General features: G+C 37.9%; 1 protein-coding gene across 7 annotated transcripts in view; it reads left to right on the top strand.

The window, feature by feature from the left end:
* The window catches only part of SLC10A7 (solute carrier family 10 member 7), a 153528-nt gene that overhangs the window by 44405 nt on the left and 88035 nt on the right, over window positions 1-21088 (top strand). For 5 of the 7 annotated variants that reach the window (XR_005826069.1, XM_040582273.1, XM_040582295.1 and 2 more), the window contains one exon: window positions 7478-7516. The exons of the other annotated variants lie outside the window; for them this stretch is intronic. Coding sequence is in view for 3 of the 5 variants with exons in the window: in XM_040582273.1 (XP_040438207.1) it covers window positions 7478-7516 (39 nt within the window). In the remaining 2 variants the exon portion in view is untranslated. The remainder of the gene's footprint in view (window positions 1-7477; window positions 7517-21088) is intronic. 7 annotated transcript variants of the gene reach the window in all.

Here is a 21088-nt window from a genome sequence, read left to right as displayed (position 1 = left end):
GGAAATTTGCAGACCGACACATAAACTTTTTTGAGGTCTGAATGCTTAACCTTCGCTATTTGCATTGTTAACAAATGTTTATGTTCTTGTTTTACTCTCTGGAAAAAAAGCCTTTGATGTATATATTTTGATGTCTTCATCTACGACCCCTGAATGAGAAATACAGTGCTGATGCTCCAGAACTGCCTCGCCTGTCACAGTAGAGAAGTCACTGTTTCTGGTGAAAGGAAGCAGGATAGTTTTCTTTCTCTGTTTCAGTATTGCTGAAACTATTGGTCAAATAGAAATCCTTCAATGGAGAGCACCACATACACTAAAGTGTCTAAAAAGCCTGCCTTTTGACATCCTCTTGATGGATGTTTTTTTATTTATAAATATTATTACCAACAGGCGGTGATGGTTATGAGAAACTGCAAAAATGTGGGAGTGAAAGAGTCATTTTCAACAGAAGGAACTTGGCTAGTAAGAGGTAGGAGGTAATAACTCTCTGCCAGCAGAGCCCCGAGCTTGTTTCTGTGCTCTGCTTGTGGCAGAATGCTGAGCCTGACTGAGGCAGCACAAACTTGTACTCAGGTGATGGCAACCTCTGCCAGCCCGGAACAAATCTGGAGTGTATGCAGCTTTGGATCCATGGCTCAATGAGGTATTTTAGAGGAGATCATTCTCCGGATGACATTCCCCCACTGAAATGTGAACAAAAAGCATATTAGTTATTCTGTTTTCATTTTCTGGTGCCTTTTCAGCATTATTTCCATAAAACTGATGGTTATTGAACATGGTTGAAATAAAGAAATGTTTTTGTATTTTCAGCACAGCTCTAGAGGCAGGTTGGGGATTAGGCCGTATCCTTTGCACAGTCAACAAATTGTGTTGGACCACAGGGAATGTGGCCGTGGATAAAAAACATAATCCCCACCATATCTTGGTGGATTTTCCTGTTGTGTTCTGGCGTTTCCTTGGTTTGCAGGCATACAGGTTTTTTTGTGTGTGGTATGGGTTTTTGGGTGATTTTGGTTTTGTTTTTCTAAGAAGATAAGGTTATGTGTACAGTTCCACTCCACTAAAAAATTGGAGATTGGTGTCTTTTTTTAAAAGACTTCTTGAATAAGAGTTCAGATTTTTATTAAGATTTCTTTGGACTCAAAATGTAGTTGTTGCCAAAGTCTGGTTTTGTGGTGCTTTGTTGTTTTTTTTTGGTTTTTTGTTTGTTTTTTTTTGGGGGGGGGGCATGTGTGTGTTTGTGGTTTTGTTTGTTTTTTTTAATGAAATAACACTGTTGAGGTGGCCTATCATGTATACAATACGTGAGGCCAAATTAATGTGTAAGATGCATACTACTGCTTCTGCTGAATTCAATATGGAGTGTTTATACATCTCCAAGAGTCAAGTCTAGACCCTGTTTGTTTCTCAAAGATGATGCTGTAGTGTTAAAAAGGCATGTGTGTTGCCTTTGAGGGGGCAACTGTGCAGCTAGAGACTTTGTTGAGCAGTTAACACTACCTCTTTTATTTTGCCATGCTGTAGCAGGATTTTTATATGCATTTTAACAGTTATTTAAGAGTCCCCATATGCTTAGAAAAGAATCTGAATATATGTGCCTTTTTTAAAGCTGCATCATAACTAGGTTATTTCATCAATACAGTAGATTGACTAGGAGCTGCAGTTGGAACAATATGTAAAAATACAGCTTGTAAAAGATTTCCTTTATTAACTGTCATCATCCACAGAATGTATGTTCAAATAAACGTTGTGTAATAACTAAATTTGAGATTAATAGGCCCCTTAAGAAACAGCGAAGTCATTCAGGATAGTCAGTGAAAAATAGCCTGTAAGACTGTAACATGCACATATTGTCCTGCTTACATGCTCTCTCTGGTGTCATTCCCATTTATCAATGTCGGCAGGCTCTGTTCTCATTAAAACACTCTTGCACAAAAGCAACTTAATTTTCTTAAGAGAAGAGGACACCTGATTCAATTTAGTGCTCAAAACCAGGAACTTGAATATATATATTTTTCCCGTCTGAACTCAGATATGAATAGTTATGAACAGCAACACAGATTAAACCTTATTAGGTATATTTATATTCTGTTTGCAGTAACAGTGCTGTGGCAAATAGCTTTCTACAGAGCTGTAACATCTTATTAATGGAAACAGCAGTTAAGACATGAGCTGTGGTAACACTCACATGAGATTTTATTTTTAAATAGAAGATTGAAGGAGTTTAAAGGGACTCTGCCAGTGCATTCAAGCTACTTCTGACGTCCTACCATCTTCCTCCACCTTCTTGAACTACACTGATCTCTTTGGCTAGATAAAATTTCCTTTTCTGCTGTCTTGGGTCAAACAATTTCCATCACTTTCTTCCATTTTTTTTAAATATTTTTTTTCTTCTTCCTGTCAAATAGAAGACACAGGTCTATCAATTTTGCATTAGTAACATGGACAATGTAAAATCTTACAGTACTACATTGTGTTCTCTGCCTCTACTGCATAATCCTGCTAGAGTCATTGTCTTTCTCCAGTTCCTTTCTACTGTTCTGGGGTTTTCTCTCTTCTTCATTGTGCCATGTGTGTTAAATAGGATATTTAATCTTATGCCTGGTGCTCGAGCTGTATATCCCCCACTAGTGCACATCTGAAGATGATGAGGTTTTAACTGCAGGTAATTGTGGACGTACTTGGAGCAGCTTTGTATGACAGCCAGGCCACTTCCTTCTGAGACATTTTAAGGTGATTTAGTTTCATTACGCTGCATCTGTGGCCTTGGCCCTGGAATGTCCATCCGGCAGAGCAGGGACAACTTGGGGCTAGGCGGGTCCTAGTGCGCATAGCATATGCTCTCTCAGCTATAGGGTGCCTCTGGGTAAGCATCAGGTTAAGTACAGTTAGGAAGGTTACCTTCCTAAAGGCTGCCAAATGACACTCAATAATCAAGTGTTTTAGTGTTAAAAAGATACATATTGGTGAAAAAGCCTTTTACTTTTTTATGTGATCCACATACAAAGCTATAAGGCACCGTTGTTTCCCTGTGACTCTGCAGTAAAAGAAATTGCAGTTCCAGTTGAGTTGTGCATAACAGTTTCATTCAAATACTGCCGATAATGATAGAATGTTGGGTTTTGACCCAGGTGTTCCAAATGTTGCCAGTGTATCTTTTCCTCTTCTTTAATGTGGTCTTGCTACATTACTATCAAAAGTTATCTAGTCTAATAAATTCCAAGATAGTTTAGTTTGATACCAAAATACAAGGAAGTGGAATAGAGTTCAGAATTTATTCTGTGTTTACTGCTATCAAAACCTTAGCATGCTTGTTCGATTTGCTGCTCAGGTACACGGACTGGAATGCTCTGTGTACTTGCTGCTGCAGTTGGGTACCCACCTGTGGGGAAGTGCTCAGCCCCTTGGTTGTGGCTTTGCCTTTTTCTTCTTTCACTAGCCTTTGTTACAATGGGATCCGTCTTGGTTTTTGTTGCCGTCACTGTTAGAAATTGTAGCAGTGTTTTCTGTACATGTGTTCCAGGATAAGGTGAGAGATGAAGGGCTGAAGCTTTGCACTAGGTTTGAGGTATGGGAAGAGGAAGGCTTCTGCCCAGTGTACTGCCAGATGGGTTTCCTTCAGAGGTGGACTGAGTTACTGCTCCCTTGAAAGTGCTCCAGGCCAGCCGATCCTCCCTGGAAATGCCGACCAGCGAGAGAGTTCCCTCAAGTCCAGTGCCATACAGAGTTGACTGAAATTGTACCTGCTTAACATCAAGCAGGTTTGTTGTTTAGTGGAGCTAGTGTGTACTGTTTTAAACTGGAGATGTACATGCTCTCCTGTACTAGCCCTGTTAAGAGTACTGATAGTGACTTTCAGTCATGTCTCTGAGTTGATGTAAACTTGAATGATTGGTCTGGTTCTTACTGCTGCTGCTTTTGAATGTGGTCTGACCTTGCATTTCAAGCCATGGCTATGCATTTACCTTTTGAAAGGATCTTGCCATTGATTTTATAGTGAACTCTCCCCTCATATTAACGGTAAGTGCAATGAACGGTTTGCAAACACATGCGAATCTGAACTTGGAGTATTATAAGGACATCTAAATGTTTTCATGTTTTATTGTTTCATTTAAGCTGACTGCATATAGTCTGATATCTGTTGAAGCACAAAAGGAGCAAACACTAAAAAAAAGTTATACAATAATAGTGACTAATAAATGTTTCAAATAGAAAACGAAGAGCCTAGCTGTATCATGTGTCAGCACTAATGTTTATTTGTATCATCCCTCTAAGGATCTCAGAGTGCTTTTTAAGCAATGAATTAATTTTGACAATGCCCTGTGAGGTATGTAGGCAATATTATCTCTCTTGATAGAAGGGAGTTGGAAGCACAAAGTGTTTAAATTCTACAGGGTCGTGCTACTAGGTATGTTTAATTACGAATTGGAGCAATTCAGTTCACTACCAGTTTGTTTAAGCTGAACCAGAATTGCAAATACAAGCCCCAGGTTTGTGGGTATGAGAAAAATTTCTTCTGAATTTATTCTGCAGGAGAAATTTTTATAATGAAAACTGCAAATAGACTAATTGACATGTGTAAGTCCTCCCTCAGTGAGGCAAATAATCTGAATGATTATACCTTAACTTGCGGTTTTCCCTTTTTGTTTTATTTTCCCTTCTTTTTCCTCTTTTGCCTGTACCGTGTGCTTAATCATCTGCTATGGACAATTTCTGACACTTTGGAGAAAGGGAATTAAAAATTGCAAACTACTGTACCCCTGGACCAGTTGTGAATTACGATTTTTGCACATGACTGGCTGAATACCTGAAGCATAAAAATTGTCTAAGACTGTTGTCTTAGTACCTGTTATGTGCTTGAGAATAATAAAAAAACCCAAACAACCTGGAACAAACAAACAAACCCCCAAAACAAACAAATCGGAAATCTTCCAGCTGGATTGGGAAGGAAGAAAGTTTGTTGATAGCCAAAACATCACCATCCAGTATTGCCACCACAGAACTATCTAGTGTCTCTCCTTAACACCTTTCCAGGTACAGAATTTCTCCTGGAAGTGGAATTGCAGTGTATTTTAAGTAAAAAATACATTCTTGTGTCTGTAGATGATCCTCAAATCAGAATTGGTAGCTGCTCATGTGGCTAAAACTAGATGCACAGTGTCATACTAAGTGTACTGGTTCTTGCCAGCTACTCCTTTGAGCTACTGCTTTGTTTTTTGTACATCGTTGAGGTGACCAGGAGAATGGCTGAGGGCTGTCTAGCACTAAAGTTATTTCTCTTGCATCAGTGGATGTGGTCTGGCAGGCTCACCTGCAGTGCAAGCAGAGCCTGGCCTGAACCCAGCTTCTGGTAGGACTGGATATTTTTGAGACAGGGAGGTAAGTTTAGCATGTTAGAAAGCGAAGGGCTACTAACTTATGCTCTCTATCCATTTTACGTTGGCTCCACCAGCTTTCCTGAAGAGTGTGAGCGACACAGTTCTTTGTGGCAGACAGAAATGTAGCTGTCGCTCTGCACACACAATTTGCATTGGGAGGAGGGGACCATCAAGTTTCCTCCCAGCCTTCTGGTGTGGAAGTGAAGCCCAGATGCTTCTGTCTTTCAGATTTTAACAGTTGATTTACACTGATTTATATAGCAAAGACTGTTTTGCAAGGAAGAGATCTTTAAGTGTGCTTAAAAATGGAAATCTAGATCCTCCTTCATGGATTCAGAGGCAGATGTAATAAAAGGGACCTTTCTGCATCTTTTCCGGATTGAAGAGGTCAAATACAATCAGTCTGTGTAAGAGTGGCATGTGTCCAACAAATACCAAAGAGACTTGATAAACCTGGTGTTTTTTTTAATATAATCGTGACAGGAACTTGAAGAGGGATATATGAACAAAAAATACCTGCAAGGTGATCTGTATTGAAACTGATCCTTTGCAGTAGGTTTGTGTGCATGGGTGTAATCTGGTGCTCTCTGGCCACACGGAAGTATCAGCTGCACAGTAGAAAATCCTGATTTAATTCACACTTGTTGAAAAATTATTTTAAGTAGTACTCACTCTTGCTTTCAGCTGTGATCTCTGGCAAGAGGAACTGTTTGGACTTGTGCCTCTTTTTATGTTCAAAAAAGGAATGCTGATGAGGAAGAGGTGTTAAAATATGTTACTGTAGTTTACAACTGTCAACTATAATGTTTTATTTAGCTGTATCTATTCAGATGCTCCCTCCGCAACATGGAGTGCCATATGCCATTGTCCCTGTTAGTAAGCAAGTCAGCGAAGGTTTCCCAGTCCGCATTTGTTTTTGTATTTGGGCCACTGAGGAGCTGCAGTCCAGTGCCATCTTTTATTGATAGGGCTAGCAGAGGAGGAATCTAATGAAATTATCAAAGCTTTGAATTAATTATGAACTTGAATAAGAAAGCTAAGCTCTCTAGAGCCAAGGATCTCATTACCCATTCATTTTCATTGCATCCTCTTATGGAGCAGAAGGCAGGTTCAGCTACAGCTCCTACCCTGATTTTGGACTTTATTCAAACTTACTAAACTCGCTAGCATCCACTTGTTATTAATCTTTAGCTGGAAGTGTCCAGAGTGATTAATTTGACTGTGCTCTAAATTTTCATGTAAATGGTAGATTTCCCTTCTCCCTTTCCTCTTACCTTTGCTGTGTGGCTTTTCATCATCAGACTGGCTACCATACAAGAGTTTCCGTTCTTTCTTGGTAATTGGGGAAAGCTATTCAAGACTCAAGTTTTAATTTCTTGGAATTTAATGAGTTAATATTAAGAAATAATACTGCTACCTTGTATTTCCTGGATATTTAGGTAAGCACAAAGATGTCTAAAGTCATTATCAGACTTGTTTATTTTCTTATTTTAAATGAGTGTGGAGTAAAAAGTGATGATTAGACACTGCCCTCAGAAGTGTGGGGTGGTTGTGTGGTTTTGGTTTTTTTGGGTTTTTTTTCCTATTTTAAATTTGTTGGTCAAACTACAGAAACTTATGAATTTGTCAATACTTTATTATGATGAACAACTAAGTTAGTTTGCCTGTCTGATTAATATTCCATTAAAAATTAAGTCTATGAAAATGCAGTGTTTTACTTAAGTCAGATTATATTTATTTCAATTAATAGGTCAATATGTAAAAATGTTTCTGGCAAATCAGGGCAAAAGCAGTGAGATGAAGCTTCTGTGTAATATTCTTAGTTCTTGTGGATATACCTCTTAGGTCTACTGGCAAGGATTTTCTTCTCCTGCTTTTGTCCATTTCAGCACATTATTTATAAATGCATAAACTAGAACCTATCAGTCTTCATAAGTTACAGGCCACTGGCAATTTTTTAAGCAGTGGCCAACTGCCTAATGTCTCTGCGTATGTGTGTATTTGGAGAATCGAATAGCTTGTTGGGTGGGGGAATAACATTTTATTCTTGCACTATAGCTGTTTTACCATTGGTGATATTTATCTTTTTCTCTCTTCAGGCAGCTGCTATATTTAATTCTGCTTTTGGAAGTTTTTTGGTAAGTAATGCATTATTAATAGCAAGTGCTTTTATTTTAATAGTGTCATTGGTGTGTTTGTATTGTTCACATTAGTGTTGGTGGAATTATGCCATATAGCTGGCAAGAATTTGAATCATCTTTCAGTTTGTGTCACCGTGCCGTTAAATGCAGCTACTACAATTTCTTTTTGTTAAACTCTTGAGAAAAGTAGTGAGTAAATTGTTTCTGCTCATGGTAAATTAATAATGTGTAAACACATCTTAATTTTCTCCTTAATGGGTTAACAGAAGCTATTATTATGCAGATGTTTCAGACATGGGCATCAATATATTGATTTTTCTAATAAGGCCCATCAAATACTCATTATTTTCTATCAAGAGGCCATGGATTTTGAAAAGAAAACATGACCCAGCTGATCAGAGAGTAGATGCTAATTTACTCAGTGACTTGTCATTTGTTTAGCATATTTTGCTGTCAGTGAAGCCACTCTGTCTCTGAGGAGCACACTAAAATAGCTAGATACGGGAAAACAATCAATCCAGCTGGAAATATAACCATTTCTGTAAAAAGCTAAAACAGTATTTGTAGGCCTGATGGTATCCAAAGATTCAGAAAGGACACTGTAAAAATCACTAAATATATTTATGAAGAAAGGAAGATTAGATTTCTTTTATTGATATGTTGTTTAGAGAGACATTAATGAATATTAAATACAAATTATTTTATGTGTAGGCAAGATACTGCGACTGTTTTATTTATTTAGGCAGCTAATAATGTCATTTGCTGGTTTTTACTAAAATTTGTGGTTGTTTGGAAGTATTCACTCGTGATTCCAATCCTGTGTCCCCAGAAGGAGGACTATGTTGTATAAAATGAATGAATGACAAATTCAGATTAGAAAATTAAAATCAAAACTGCAAGTGCAAAATAAGTCACTTGATGCATGTTTGTTTTATGAATAGTTAGAGTTTGGGAGTTTTAAGTATGTAAAGCTGTACTGCCAGGAGAAAATTGCGTGGCATTTTGGAGTTACGCATTCTGCTGCTACTTTTTTTGAGGGTTTAGCTTAAAGTTAGGAGGGTGGATGTAAGTTTTTTGGGTATAGATTACTTCACATTTTTAAAAATCAGTTCCCAAAATACTTTTTCCATTCAGTCATCTATCCTCTCCTTTTCCAACAGGAAGAAGGTACTTTCTGCCACAAACTGTGGAATCCCAGTGTTAGAGCAACTGTTAAGTCTGTCTGTGTGTGTGTGTGGCATTTTCTCTTGTTGCTTGGCATGAGCTCCGGTTTCTCTGCTTTCCCTGGCTTTCTGTTCAGGAGGTTTCCTTGAATACCCAAAGGCCTCAGTTCAGCTGTCATTAGGAGAATATCTTTTGACAATGCTGGCTCCTAGTAAGGCAACATAAACATATTTCAATTTCTAGAACCTGTTTGTAGCTCTTTGAAGAAATCTCAGTTAAAGAAGCTGAGCTAGTTCGTGTGTTCATGTAATACTCCCACTTTTGGTTTTGATCTTAGTTCCATGAACTGATCCCTGGAAAGTTCAATGTACATATAATTACCTCATTTAACTTTTTTTATTCACTTCACTTTTTTTTTTTTTTTTTTTTTTTAATCTTGGAGCAGCATTGCAGTAAATATTCTTGTTAAAAAATTCTTAGGAAAGACTTCTAAAAATATTGCAGATCAGCTAGAATCAAACCAAAGTACCAGCTGATTTCTAATAATTTATTTGTTTTGAAAAACAAAATTATAAAGAAAGTGGCCATTATGAAGTCACAAATACATGCACACAATGAGATGCTTGTTGTGGTATCCTGGTTTGAAATCATGATTTTGTAGGGAATATGTATGTATGACAGAAAATAAGTCACAAATACATTTACTGAAAGCTTTGCTCTTACAAACATTTCCAGTTATGAAGTTGATAGGATGAACCTTATGACTGAAAATGCAATGGGGTGATAACAGGGCAGGGACTGCACTAAGTAGCCAGTGCTGTAGGTAGGTCTATGTGGCTTTTATTGAGTGGCTTCTGAATGTCACTAGCATGTGGTCACTTACTTGCAAGTTTTCCATGAACAACTAGCGAAGTAGTAATTATATACACGCACACATACTTGTTTGAAATCAAAACTGTTCTGTAAAACATGAAAATAATTGGCCTTTTTCTGAGGAGATAATGGAAGGTCCTGGTGGTGGTTTTGGAAATCTGTGTTTATATTGGTGCCCAACTTACAGACTTGGCTGTAGGTGGAGATCCTATTTCCTGTATCTTTAATTCATGATGATTCTAAATCTCATTTGCATTTTTCTTATTAGTGTCTGATGATGTGCTGTCTGTGGATAGGCTTAGATATATAACTATATCTTTGTGACCATAACCGTGTACATGTCCTGGAAATAATGTGAAAGGATCTGACCACTGGCAGGGCTGCAGTTTTCTTATGTTCCCTGTCTTAAAATGTGTAGCACATGGGCTGTTAATGTAGCCCTGACAAAGCCAGGAGGACAGTATGTTGTTGTCTGTTCTCAGACTATGCCCTGTGGGCCAGTGCCTGCATATGATACTGTGAAGCAAGCTGATTTGAAGGGGCTGAAAGATGTGCTATGCTTTTAAATCTTTTTTTTTTAAAATCTTTTTTTTTTTTTTGTAAGACTAGGAAATGGTCCTTGAGAAGTTAAGTAACTGTGGAACAAAATGTTTGTGGGAAAAGACTTAGCATAATGTTAGAATGATACTGAGATGAGGTTACTCAGTTGAAACGGAACACTGTGGTATGCAAAATGTAGAAATGCCAAATATGTCTTGATGAGCAGAAATACACTTAGATGAAGCCTTTGGAGGTGTTTTCTGGTAAGGAGATTTACAAAAATTACCAACCAACTGCAAAGTAATTATTTTTTAAACTCTACCAAAGCCCATATAAATACACAGGCAAAACAATGTATGGAAAGATACTATATATATTTACACTTAGTTTAATAATATCCCAGGTCTAATTAAAATGCAGTGTTTTACAGAACTAATTGTTACAGAAAAGTGTTTTTATGTAGCTAGATTACTAATAACTAACGATAGATGAATTCAATTTACATAAATTTCAGCCAAGAGAATATTTAGAATCATACCACAGAGGATCTCTTTGAGTTGGGTAGTTAATGTCATTATCTCCTCCCCTCGTTAAAACAGTTTGGTTTACAATAATTGTAGAACGTAATAAATTATTTCAGTTTTTCCTTTTAATGAGGTGTTAATAAAAATCTGATAGCGTTTTACTAATATGGGGTAGTTGGTTATCAGCAGGGTTGCTAACGTAAAGCATGCAAATGCGTGCTAAGATCTGCTGGGATACAAAGCACTGAAGTAGTTGCTTCCACTTGTAGGAGAGAGTACTTTTGCACCTAATGGCTAAAGAAATTGTCTGGGATGTTAAGTATGGGCCTGCTGAGATTCTTAACATTGTATGCATTACCGTTGCTTCCTAAGCATTTCTGTTCTACTTCGAAAAGTTTTGCTGCAACAGGAAGATAGTGGTTGTTAATGTCCAAAGCACAGAGCAATAGGCAGGATACTGCAAAACATGCTGTGCTGATGGCTGTTCCATGGTGTTTGCCTGGGTGGCTCAGCGTCCTTGACTTTTAAGTTCAGCAAGGCATAGCCTGTCATTGAGGCTGCTCTTGCACTGAAACAGACTGTGCTCAGTTGAGAGCTAAACTCAATTCGGAGTGACAATATAATACCATGTACTTGAAAGAAGGAGAGTCTGAAGTGTAGAAGAGGTTGTCCTCACAAAATACTGTGCACTGCTAGACTAGGAACAGTCTTGTCTAATCTCTTCCCACCTCTCATTAATCTCCTTTCCAAGCCCACTGTCTCAAGCAGAAACCCATGAGAGTACGCAGCTTGTGATGTGAGTCAATTTTGTCTGATTCTTTGGTGCCTTGGGGTTATGAACAGTAAGTGTGAAAGGAACAGCCATCAGCTTCACCTTAAACAAAGAACTGTAACCAAGATCTGAAGGTCTGAGGTGGCAGGAAATCATGGGGAAAAGTAAGGATTCAGAGGGTTCTGCTGCTGTGACGATGGCACTCCTGAGAAAACAGAGCAAGGGACAGCCAAAAAATGAAAGTGTTGGTTGAGACTTCTTCAGATTCTGTCTTTGATTAGCTTTGCTTCCTCTGTTGGAACCTATGGGATGAAAGAAGGCATGTGTCTAGGCTACATAAGTCAGTCTGAAGGAAGGAGCCTATTCCAGGTGCCCACCACTTCATCAGTCTCCTTTGTTCAAATTAAGTATGTATGGGTTTGTTGGTTTATCTGTCTTTTGAAGGGGGCAGAGCTCATTCATATTGTTCAAAACTCAGTTAATTTTTGGAGCAGCCACTTGGCTAATCAAATCAAGGCTAGTGTTTTTATTTACATTGTATTCCAAATGAAAGCTAAAGCTAGCATGGAATATGTACGTTAGCCTGTCACATGTATGCAAGGCCTAGCTGGATAATGAAAATGTATGGAATTCTTATCTACTCTGCTTTAGCAGGCATAATGATTTACACAGCCTGACAGCACTAGTGCAGCAAGTAAATGCATTAGTCATAGTGTCCATTTTTCTTGCAAATTTGTGACACAGATTTAATTACGGGAATGACCGGCAACTTACAAATCTAATTTTGGTAGGCTGAGACAACTTTTTTATTTTAATAACAATGGATTTTTTAGCAATGATTTCATTACTATTTAAAGAAATCCACTCGTATGGAAATAACCAATTGGCTGAATTTATTTACTGTATTTTACCTTAATGGATGTTGAATGGTTTAGGTTTGGTTTGGGTGTTTGTTTTTTTTTTTCTTTCTTATTGTTATCACTTTTTCATCTTAGTTATTTCTAGGATAAATATCCTTCTCTGGCTTGATTATTTCTAGCACAACCATTGTAAATATTTTTCTGAAATCCGGCAAATGTTTGTATACCCCTTTGTTCCCTTTTAATTGTGTCTTTGCAGTATGAAAAGGGGCAGAACAGTCATCTGGGATTCCCTTCTTACTGCGCTAGCTGTTTACAAGAAAATCTTGCCAGGACGTCTGTTCACAACAGGTGCTGAATTCTGGATTCAGTCTTGTTTAATTTCAAAGCAAAGCTGCTTTATGGTGAGCCACCATGCTCCTAGAAGTGGTCTCTTCTTCTGTGAAGCAGTACAGTGGTGCTGCTGGTCTATGCTCCAAATTTGATTCTGATGGTTCTCAAAATCCTGAGCAAATTCTCCCTGTTAATGAGCCACTTGGGAAGCCACCTCGGCCCTGAAGGTGGGTTTTTGCATGAGTGGAAGGGGATGACAGATCTCAGCAGCAGTGAGTCTTTGGACCAGATATTGTGTACCTGGCAAGAGGAGTTTAGATTCTGTGGAATTTAAATAATCTTGGAAGCCACTTATGTTGCCTTAGTGTAACTTTCTTTTATTTTGTGGCTGGTGCTTGGTTCTCTCATTGTTATTTGACATGCTCATTTTGATTTCTGCTAGCTTGATCTGAAATCTCAGCGTAAGTTTGGGTATTATCAGCTGTTCCCAGATTTGCCACGTAACTTGATAAATGTGTAGGCCTTCACTCTTATTGTGTGTTAGTGCTTCCAGTGAGTAGCATGCTCAGTTTAATACATAAATTTGAATTAGCTTGTACTATTTTGGTACAAGCAGGACAGAGTAACAAAGTTCACTGTGACAGAGACCTGTTAGTATGAGCTTAAGAAAAGAGCCTTTGATACTGATGATTGTTTTGAGGGATGGATAGGTGTGTGCATCCATACCAGTATATTCTAATCCCACCCACTCCACCTCCTGCCAAACTGACAGAGTTGATGTCAGTTAAAAAATGAAAAGGAAAATCTCCTTGTCTCTGAGTAAATAAAAAAGGAGTAAGTATAAAGGTGTGATTATCAGAAAGTTGAAAAGAAGTAAATGAGATCCTGCTTTTAAGTGACTGAGAGAAATCGGGTAGGGGAATAACTGGAAATCTGAGTATTACAACACTTACCGTGTGGTCTGTCTGACACAGCTTGTTTGAAAAAAACAGTGAAGCCAGTAGGGGTTGACATGGCCAGCCAGCATAGACTGAGAACCAGTTAACAAGTAATAGGCCTGCTGTTGGTTATCTTTGAAACATTAAGGAGAGGGAGGGTAGGTAACAGTAACCAAGAGGAAAGAAAAATACGCTATTAAGCTTTCAGAAAAGAGTATCCTCTAGAAGGCCAGTGATTTGTCCCTGTATTTTTTTTTCAATGGCTAAGAGGAAAATGTCTTGAAATCTACATAATACAAAAAAATGAAGCTATTAGCTGTCAAATGTTTATAAATTATGTGAGCTGTAGCTGGTCTCAGTGCTTTCTTAGTGTTCCCATTAGCTTTTGCTACTGACCATTTAATTAATCTCCCTTGGTCTTAAGGGACTCGAGTAGCCAGTTCTTCCAAAAAAAAGTTTATTTAAAGGTAGCAGTAAGTAGGCCATTAAATGTATCTCTTCATATTCTCTTTGCAGCCCCAAAATAATGATCTACAATCTTTTTAAAGATAAATAGATTTGAGTATTCTGCTTTCTACACTTCTTCATATGATAGCTAACAGTAGGTAGAATTTTTTCTTGCACCTACTTTTTTGGTCAGCAACCCCATCTAGTGCTCTTGCTTGGTGTGGTACTTGGTGACAGACAGCTTTTGAGACAGTATATTGAACCCTCCCATCTCTCATCATTACTGTCTCTATGGATTAACAGGCTCTTAGGGAAAGAAATAGCTGAGGATGTATGTGCAGTAGCATTTTTGAGTTAGTAAAACAAGCAGCAAAAGTGGAAATTGCTGCAGAAAATTCAGAGGCAGAATTTGGGGTGTTTGTTTCAAATCAGAAAGATAGCATGAGAGTTGAAGCAGCTTTATTCTTCCAGGCCAATTGTCATGTAGAAATTGCAGAGTAGAAGGGAGTGAAGTTTTAGGAGCTAAAACTGAGCATTCAAAATACTTTAAATTTTATTATCTGACCATATTTCTCCTGACCACATAGTGTGGGGAGACTGGAAATGAAAGTGACTATATGACTATGGTACAGTCATCTCTCTTTTACTGAAAACTTATAAAAAGCTTGATTCCATTTTAAATGAATGCTAATGAATATCAGAGTCAAGAGAGTATGTAAGTTTGGTAAGTGTCATTTGGAGAACATCTAAAGGAGGAAATGCGTGTGTTTAATATTATGTAATCGGGCAATTTGGATTGATATGTGAATCACATCCATGTTGATAAACAGTTTTTGCATAAAATCAGCTTGTCTAAGATTACTTTGGTCATAATTTGTAAAATTCATCATTGCCGCCTTTACTGTGAAAATTAGCATTTTTGTCAAAAGGATATGCTTTTTTTGGTCTACTTTTTTCTGGTGCTGCTTTTTGTTAATAGTCGACTTGAAAAAAACAACTGCAGTAGTGCAGAATTGTATGCAGATCATAATGTTGAAAAGGTTATGGTATTAGTTTGTGATGTTTTCTTGTCTTCTGTTTTGCAACCATTTCTGTTTACTCCAAGTCAAAGAAAGTAAAATTAACAGAAAAATATCACTAGTTCTGCTAGAAAGATCAAGGTGTCTGACTTCTAGTTAAGTCACTGAAGTTTGTATCATGGGACGATGTCATATCACTTACTTGAAATCAGTTTTAAATAAGTTGCATTTGTTTCTGACATATACTTGGAGAATTATTTGCATGCTTTGTTTAAAAAGGTGAGAATTTGCACTACAAAACTTTGAAAATTGATTTGTTAAACGAGATTTAAAATTATTGCAAATAACTAGTTGTCTGTGGGAACCAAATATTTGAATTTATTGGTTCTTTATGGTAGGTATGTTCGTGCATGAAGGAGAAATTGAGAAGGGAGGCACTATGAAAGACAATGTGGTTTTTATTTCACCCTCTCTGTAGTGTCTTTTAATACTAGAAGCAGCAAAACTGCATTCCTCTAGAGCTGTGGTTGTACACAAACATGTAGTCATTTGGCCTGATTTGAGGGTAAATGTTCCCTGCAGAAAGATTTGGAAATGCACAAAATATATAATTTTCTCCCTCCCTTTTAAAAAATTCATCAAAAGGAAATGAAAATGTTTTTAGAATCTAGTGTTAATGTTCTCCCCCAAAGTTTTAGTTTCTGATTGAAATGGAACAACAGTCTCTCCTCTGTACTGCAGCTGTTAGTCACCTGCATGAAAAAAGTGTGTTGGGAGGAGGAGGAGTGGAGAGAAATCATCCCTTCATTTGGAACAGGGGTATTTAAACCCCTGTCTTCTGCTTCATTAGCACTTTGAGCTAGTGCTGCTGAAAGGAGTTGTTTCACCTGATGTCTGTGTTGGTTATAAAATATAATCTGGTATGCTGAGGAGTCACCTACATGAAAGTACTAATTCATAATGGAGCATGGAGATCTTTCTCCTTCTCTGTCTACCAGCTGGTGTTGTTTCAACAGCCAGCAAGAGTTCAGTTCTAGAAAGCAGTATGTGTTCTTCATGATACCTCTTTACAAACAGCAATACCAGTGCTGTATCATTTATGCAAACCTTTTACCTTGAGTTGACTCTTTGGCCGTGGAAAAATATACCAAACACCTAATTTATTAAGCTGCTTGAATTTTTGGCCCAGAACAGGTTAAAGCTCTGCCTGGATCAGTTTTTTTTTTTTTTTTTTTTTTTTCCTGTGTTTTTCTCTCTGACCTAGCAGTGCCTGTTCAAAACTCAGCAGTTCGTGAATCGGCAGTCCTCAGTCTCTTGGGGTAAAAACAAGAGGGACATCATTATTAATATAAGTTGAGTGGCTGGAAACCGTTCCCCTTGCTGTCAGGGTGACAAATACTGTCTTAATGGAAGTGCCAGAGGTTAGGTCAAGAGCTTTCACAAAGTCTTTTAAGTTAGCTAGCAAGGAAGGCATGGTTGTTATAAAACTGGAGCTTCCTTTGGAAGTTTGTTTGTTTATTATTTATTGTTGGCCTTTTAAAAGGCAGTTTTGGGAAACTGTTGTGACCCTTCAGTATGAGACAGCAGTAGTTTGTGTATTTTTTTTTTTTTTGAATGGCCTTGCTTGTGTCCTTGCTAAGAGGCTCCCTTCATTATTATTTTGCCTTAGCTTCTTTCAAAGTATCAAAACAACCCTCAGCTTTCATTCTTAATGGCACTTATTTAGAAATATCAGTCATTGTGAAGGAGGGGAAGAAATGTTTTAATTAATGATCTGTCATTACCTGGCTGCTTTTAACACTGTTCTGTCAGTGGAATAGATTGTTTGTTTTGACTTTCTGTAAAAAAACAACAACCAACCAAACCAAAAAAAACCCAACAACAACAACAAAAGCCCTAAAGCTGCACCCCAACAAAACCCAAACCATCTTGGAGATAGTTACTTTGCCTGCCTTGAGGCTCAGACTTGTTCATACAGTTTGTCACCTTTCTGCCATGACATGTCAGCAAATGCATCTCCCAGCATCTTCTTTCCTCTTCCTTCATTCCAGTTCTCCACCCACATGCCCCTGATTATTTTCCTGTAATTACAAGTAAATTGCTTATTTGTTGCTTCTACTTTTTTAAAAAAGATTGTATCACAAAATTCCTTTTCTAAAATATTTTCTGAATGTACCTTCTTGGTCAACTCCAGTCTAAGGGCTTGTTGCAATAATGGCTGTGTGATGTCCTTTCCCTGTTAGTTGGTGGAAGATCAGACCAGATGATCATCTGGCTTTTATCTATGAAAAACTCGGTATGTTGTACAAAGTGGGGTCACACGCTGACAAGACCATGTGAGCTCTGACAGGGTGAAGCATTTAAAAATTTGCTAGTTTTTACTTCCCAATAAAAAGACTTCTTTTTACTTGTATCTAAATGTGGTGATCATTCCATGTCAGACAGAAATTTTTTTATGTTAACATAAGAACATTGGTCATTATTTCTACATTTATAAACCATGCTTCATATTATCTTCTGGTTTTCAGCCAGTGTCTTGAAAGGACAACTTTGGACACTTTGACTGGATACCTTTATTTTCCTAGTGTTTAACTTGACTGCAACCATGCATGACTGGGAACAGCTTTTTTGCCTGACAGAAACCCACTGGATGAAAGCTGCGTGTGGTTTCCCCCCTTCTGCATACTTTCTATATGTCACTTTGTACTGTGGTATGATAGAGGTGCTCGTGGTGATGCCCACCTGAGTGGAAAAATTCTAGCTTCTTCCTCCTGGTGCATTTGAGGCATATGCTAATAGCCTGAAAAGGCACACCTTGTCGTGCCTCATTGCTTAATTGTGGTCTAGTTTCTTTCCCACATTTTTACTACCGTATGGAAAGTGAATGTTAACTATTTGAAGGAGAAATATATTACATAGGATTAGATAACATGAATAATGTGAAAGCCAGGGGTTTTAAAAAACTCAAACCTTTTAATAAAATGGAATGTCAAATATATGAGCATGTCTTTCAAGAAATGATCAAAAAACATGTGAAAAGTTTCATATCCTTTTAAAAGTCAAATAATTATCCACCATCATATAATTTTTGTTAGATGGACAGTACAAAGATGAAAGAAAATTTTATAGATAGCATTGCACTTCACAGCCGACTGAAGCAGGTGTTAGAAATGCAGATTAAGTATACTGACTAAAGACTATATAAATTTGAAGTGAAAATGCCACTGGTCTACTTGCAGTGCCCTGCACATGTGAAGTTTCAGATAGTTAAATTATTAATTTTATTGTGTGAGATAGTGCAGCAGTTAGGGAGAAGGTCCTTGTGCATTTATGATGTTTTTTTTCCCCTGTAATCTTTTTAACAGTACATGATGAGCAGCTAACAGAATTCGCTTCGTCGTGGAAGTTTTGATGTGGAAAGAGATTACATAATGCAGCTAGATATATCCACACTGTATGTTTATTTGCCAGTTAGGTGTTTTACAGAAACATGCAGTGCCAACACACAATTGTGGGTAAATACGATTTCTATAAATGAAGGAGGCTGAACGTTAGTAGTGTTGCTGTAGAAATCCTCAGACACTGGGAAATTTGTAGCTGGCTCCTTCAGCACACTCCTGTGAAAGTGGCATAAGGTATGTACAGGTTAATGTACAGGTCATTCTTTTCTAGACTCTGTAGGCTTTTTGTGGACATTATGCTTCATGATGTACGGGTGGGTGCCTTACTCATGTGAGTGGTATGAAGCTTGTTAGGGTTTTGGGAGGAGGGCATTGGGAGAGGGGTTGAGGGTATTTTCTTGTCTTCCAGCGACTCGGTAACCTGCTAATAAACTGTACTAGCCTGTGAATTTAATTTCGTCATGACTTATCAGGTGCCTGGAGCTAGTAATCAATCTGTACGAGGTCTAATTCTCGGATAAATTAGAATTGGAAGTGGATTGGGAGAGAGAATCTCTTAAAGAAAGTGAGGACTTTCTTAAAGAAAGGCCCTTGCTCAGTGTGAGGGACAGTTTATTTTCTTCTCAGTCTGGACCTTTGTGAGAAGAGGTTGGTAGGATCCCCATGGCTAGTGCAGGGGACAGTAACAAGGGTATGGCGCAGTCCTGTCACCTAGAATGACTTCAAGGGAAGGACAGCTTTTGCAGGATTTTTTCTTAATAAGTAGTCTCTTGATCTGCTAAAAGTACTAAAGGTATGTTGTCATGAAAGAGCCACTTTTTTTTTTTTTTTTTAATAGACAGTATTGTTTTGTCAGTCAGCTCAGGGGATTTGCATTGGCAACAGTTCTGCTCTGACTGGAGGAGCTAGTCCATAGTCTGTAAATATCCTGTATATGGTTGAGAAAGCTTGGTTGTAATGAGTGGAACAGATATCCAAGTGTTTGTCCAGTGCTTCCTGGGAGATAGACAGTGTGCAGCTGGCAAACCGGTCATTTGAAATCTGCAAAGGCTATAAATGGTTGTAAGTGTCTTGCATGTATCTGTTTTATTTTTTCCCATAAGAACAACAAATAAATCCCAGATGTTCCACTGTTTTTCATGCACCTCTACCCATAGGCACCTAGACCTAGCTCTATTTCTCATTTCTGTTAACTGGTGCTTAGTGACATGCATTTTTTTGTTCCTACAGTGACAGTCATTGAATCTTTCTCTGTGCTGCAGAATTGAGTTCCCTGCAGTGGGTGTAAAATCGTGTGTAGTCATACAAAGTCCCCAGGAAGGCCACTTGGTGCATTCACAATACAGATAATGCACTTTAATGAAGTTGTTAGCAAAATAACAATGGAAATTTTCCTCTAGCTTTAACTCATGTGTAGCATTTCAGTAAGATTTTTCTGGTCACTGACATTGTATGAGAAACAGCTTCTGTCCATCTTCCTTATTTTGCAGGCCTGTTAAAGCAGAGCAAAAGACTACATATAGTTCATTTTATAGACTCTGTAGTGTCCCTAGCAAAGAACTGTTACATGAATTTATGTGTAAAATGTATTTATTACTATTGCTTTTCATATTTTTAGTAGGTAGTTAAAATACAAGCAAAGAGCATCACTGTAATGCAAACAGCTTGCAAAATAATAAAATCTAGATGAAGCTTAATATTTATAGTGTACTGCCTTAATGCTTAGTTTAGTCACTTGGTTAATGGAAGTGCAAGTATGGTTTTGCTGCACTTTTTTTTCTTCTTATTTTTGTTCCCTCCAAATTACAGTGTGGGCTTCCCGGCAAAGCTGGCCCAGTTGCCATTTTGTCTTCCAGTTCCAAAATCCAGTCAATGTGTATACATATTCAAGTGCAAGAACTAAAATAGGATTTCATCATTACTATCTCAGTTTGCTTACCCTCAAGCAGAGTTAGTGGGGGGCTGATCCTCCCTGCATTCATAAAGGTCTGTCAAAATAGGGTATGTCACTCCAAAGACATTTGGAAAAATATATTCTCAGAGTCCTAGTACCTCAAGCTGTGGCCTAATTACTGCACCATAAATGCTTGCAAAGCATTATGCTGGCTGCTTTTTTATTTTTCAGTCTGATTTCTCTTAACTTGTGGGATTAAAATTGTTATGCTAATTCAGTCAACAGCAGGGTCCAGTGCCCCTGAACTTGTATTGAGAACATCCTGAGCCAGTGTTACCAAATAATATACAGAAAATGACATCATCTGTAATATATGGGAAGAGGTATGATTTGTTTTATTTGCTGTTGGAGTTACTCTAAAAGCTATTAAAAACCCTCTACAGCCTCTTCCAGATAATTATTATGCTTTCTTTTAGGGGCAGAAAAGGCCATCACTGATAGAAAAAATACTATGTTCCTATCCATCTGTTTCATAAAGCTGTTCAAGCACCCTAGATTAGCAGCATGATATAGATTAAGACTTCTTAGGTGTGGTAGTCACTGTCTCTAGGCTGTCCACATAAAGTTTTTCTGATATGGCGCATGGATTTCTTGAAGCTCTATCAGAGTAAGGGGGAGTTTCTTCCTCTTTGGACAACTAGCAAGAGGGAGATCCAGCAGGCATCAGAGTTCAGTCAGGCACTGAGATGTCCAAGCAGATTAAAAAGAGATTTGTGACAGGGGTTTTGGGACAGGAGAGGCCTG

This window comes from Falco naumanni, chromosome 1, assembly GCF_017639655.2.
Source record: "Falco naumanni isolate bFalNau1 chromosome 1, bFalNau1.pat, whole genome shotgun sequence".
Lineage (NCBI taxonomy): Eukaryota > Metazoa > Chordata > Aves > Falconiformes > Falconidae > Falco > Falco naumanni.
Note: the sequence above shows the minus strand (reverse complement) of the source record. Positions and strands in the feature narration are given on the sequence as shown.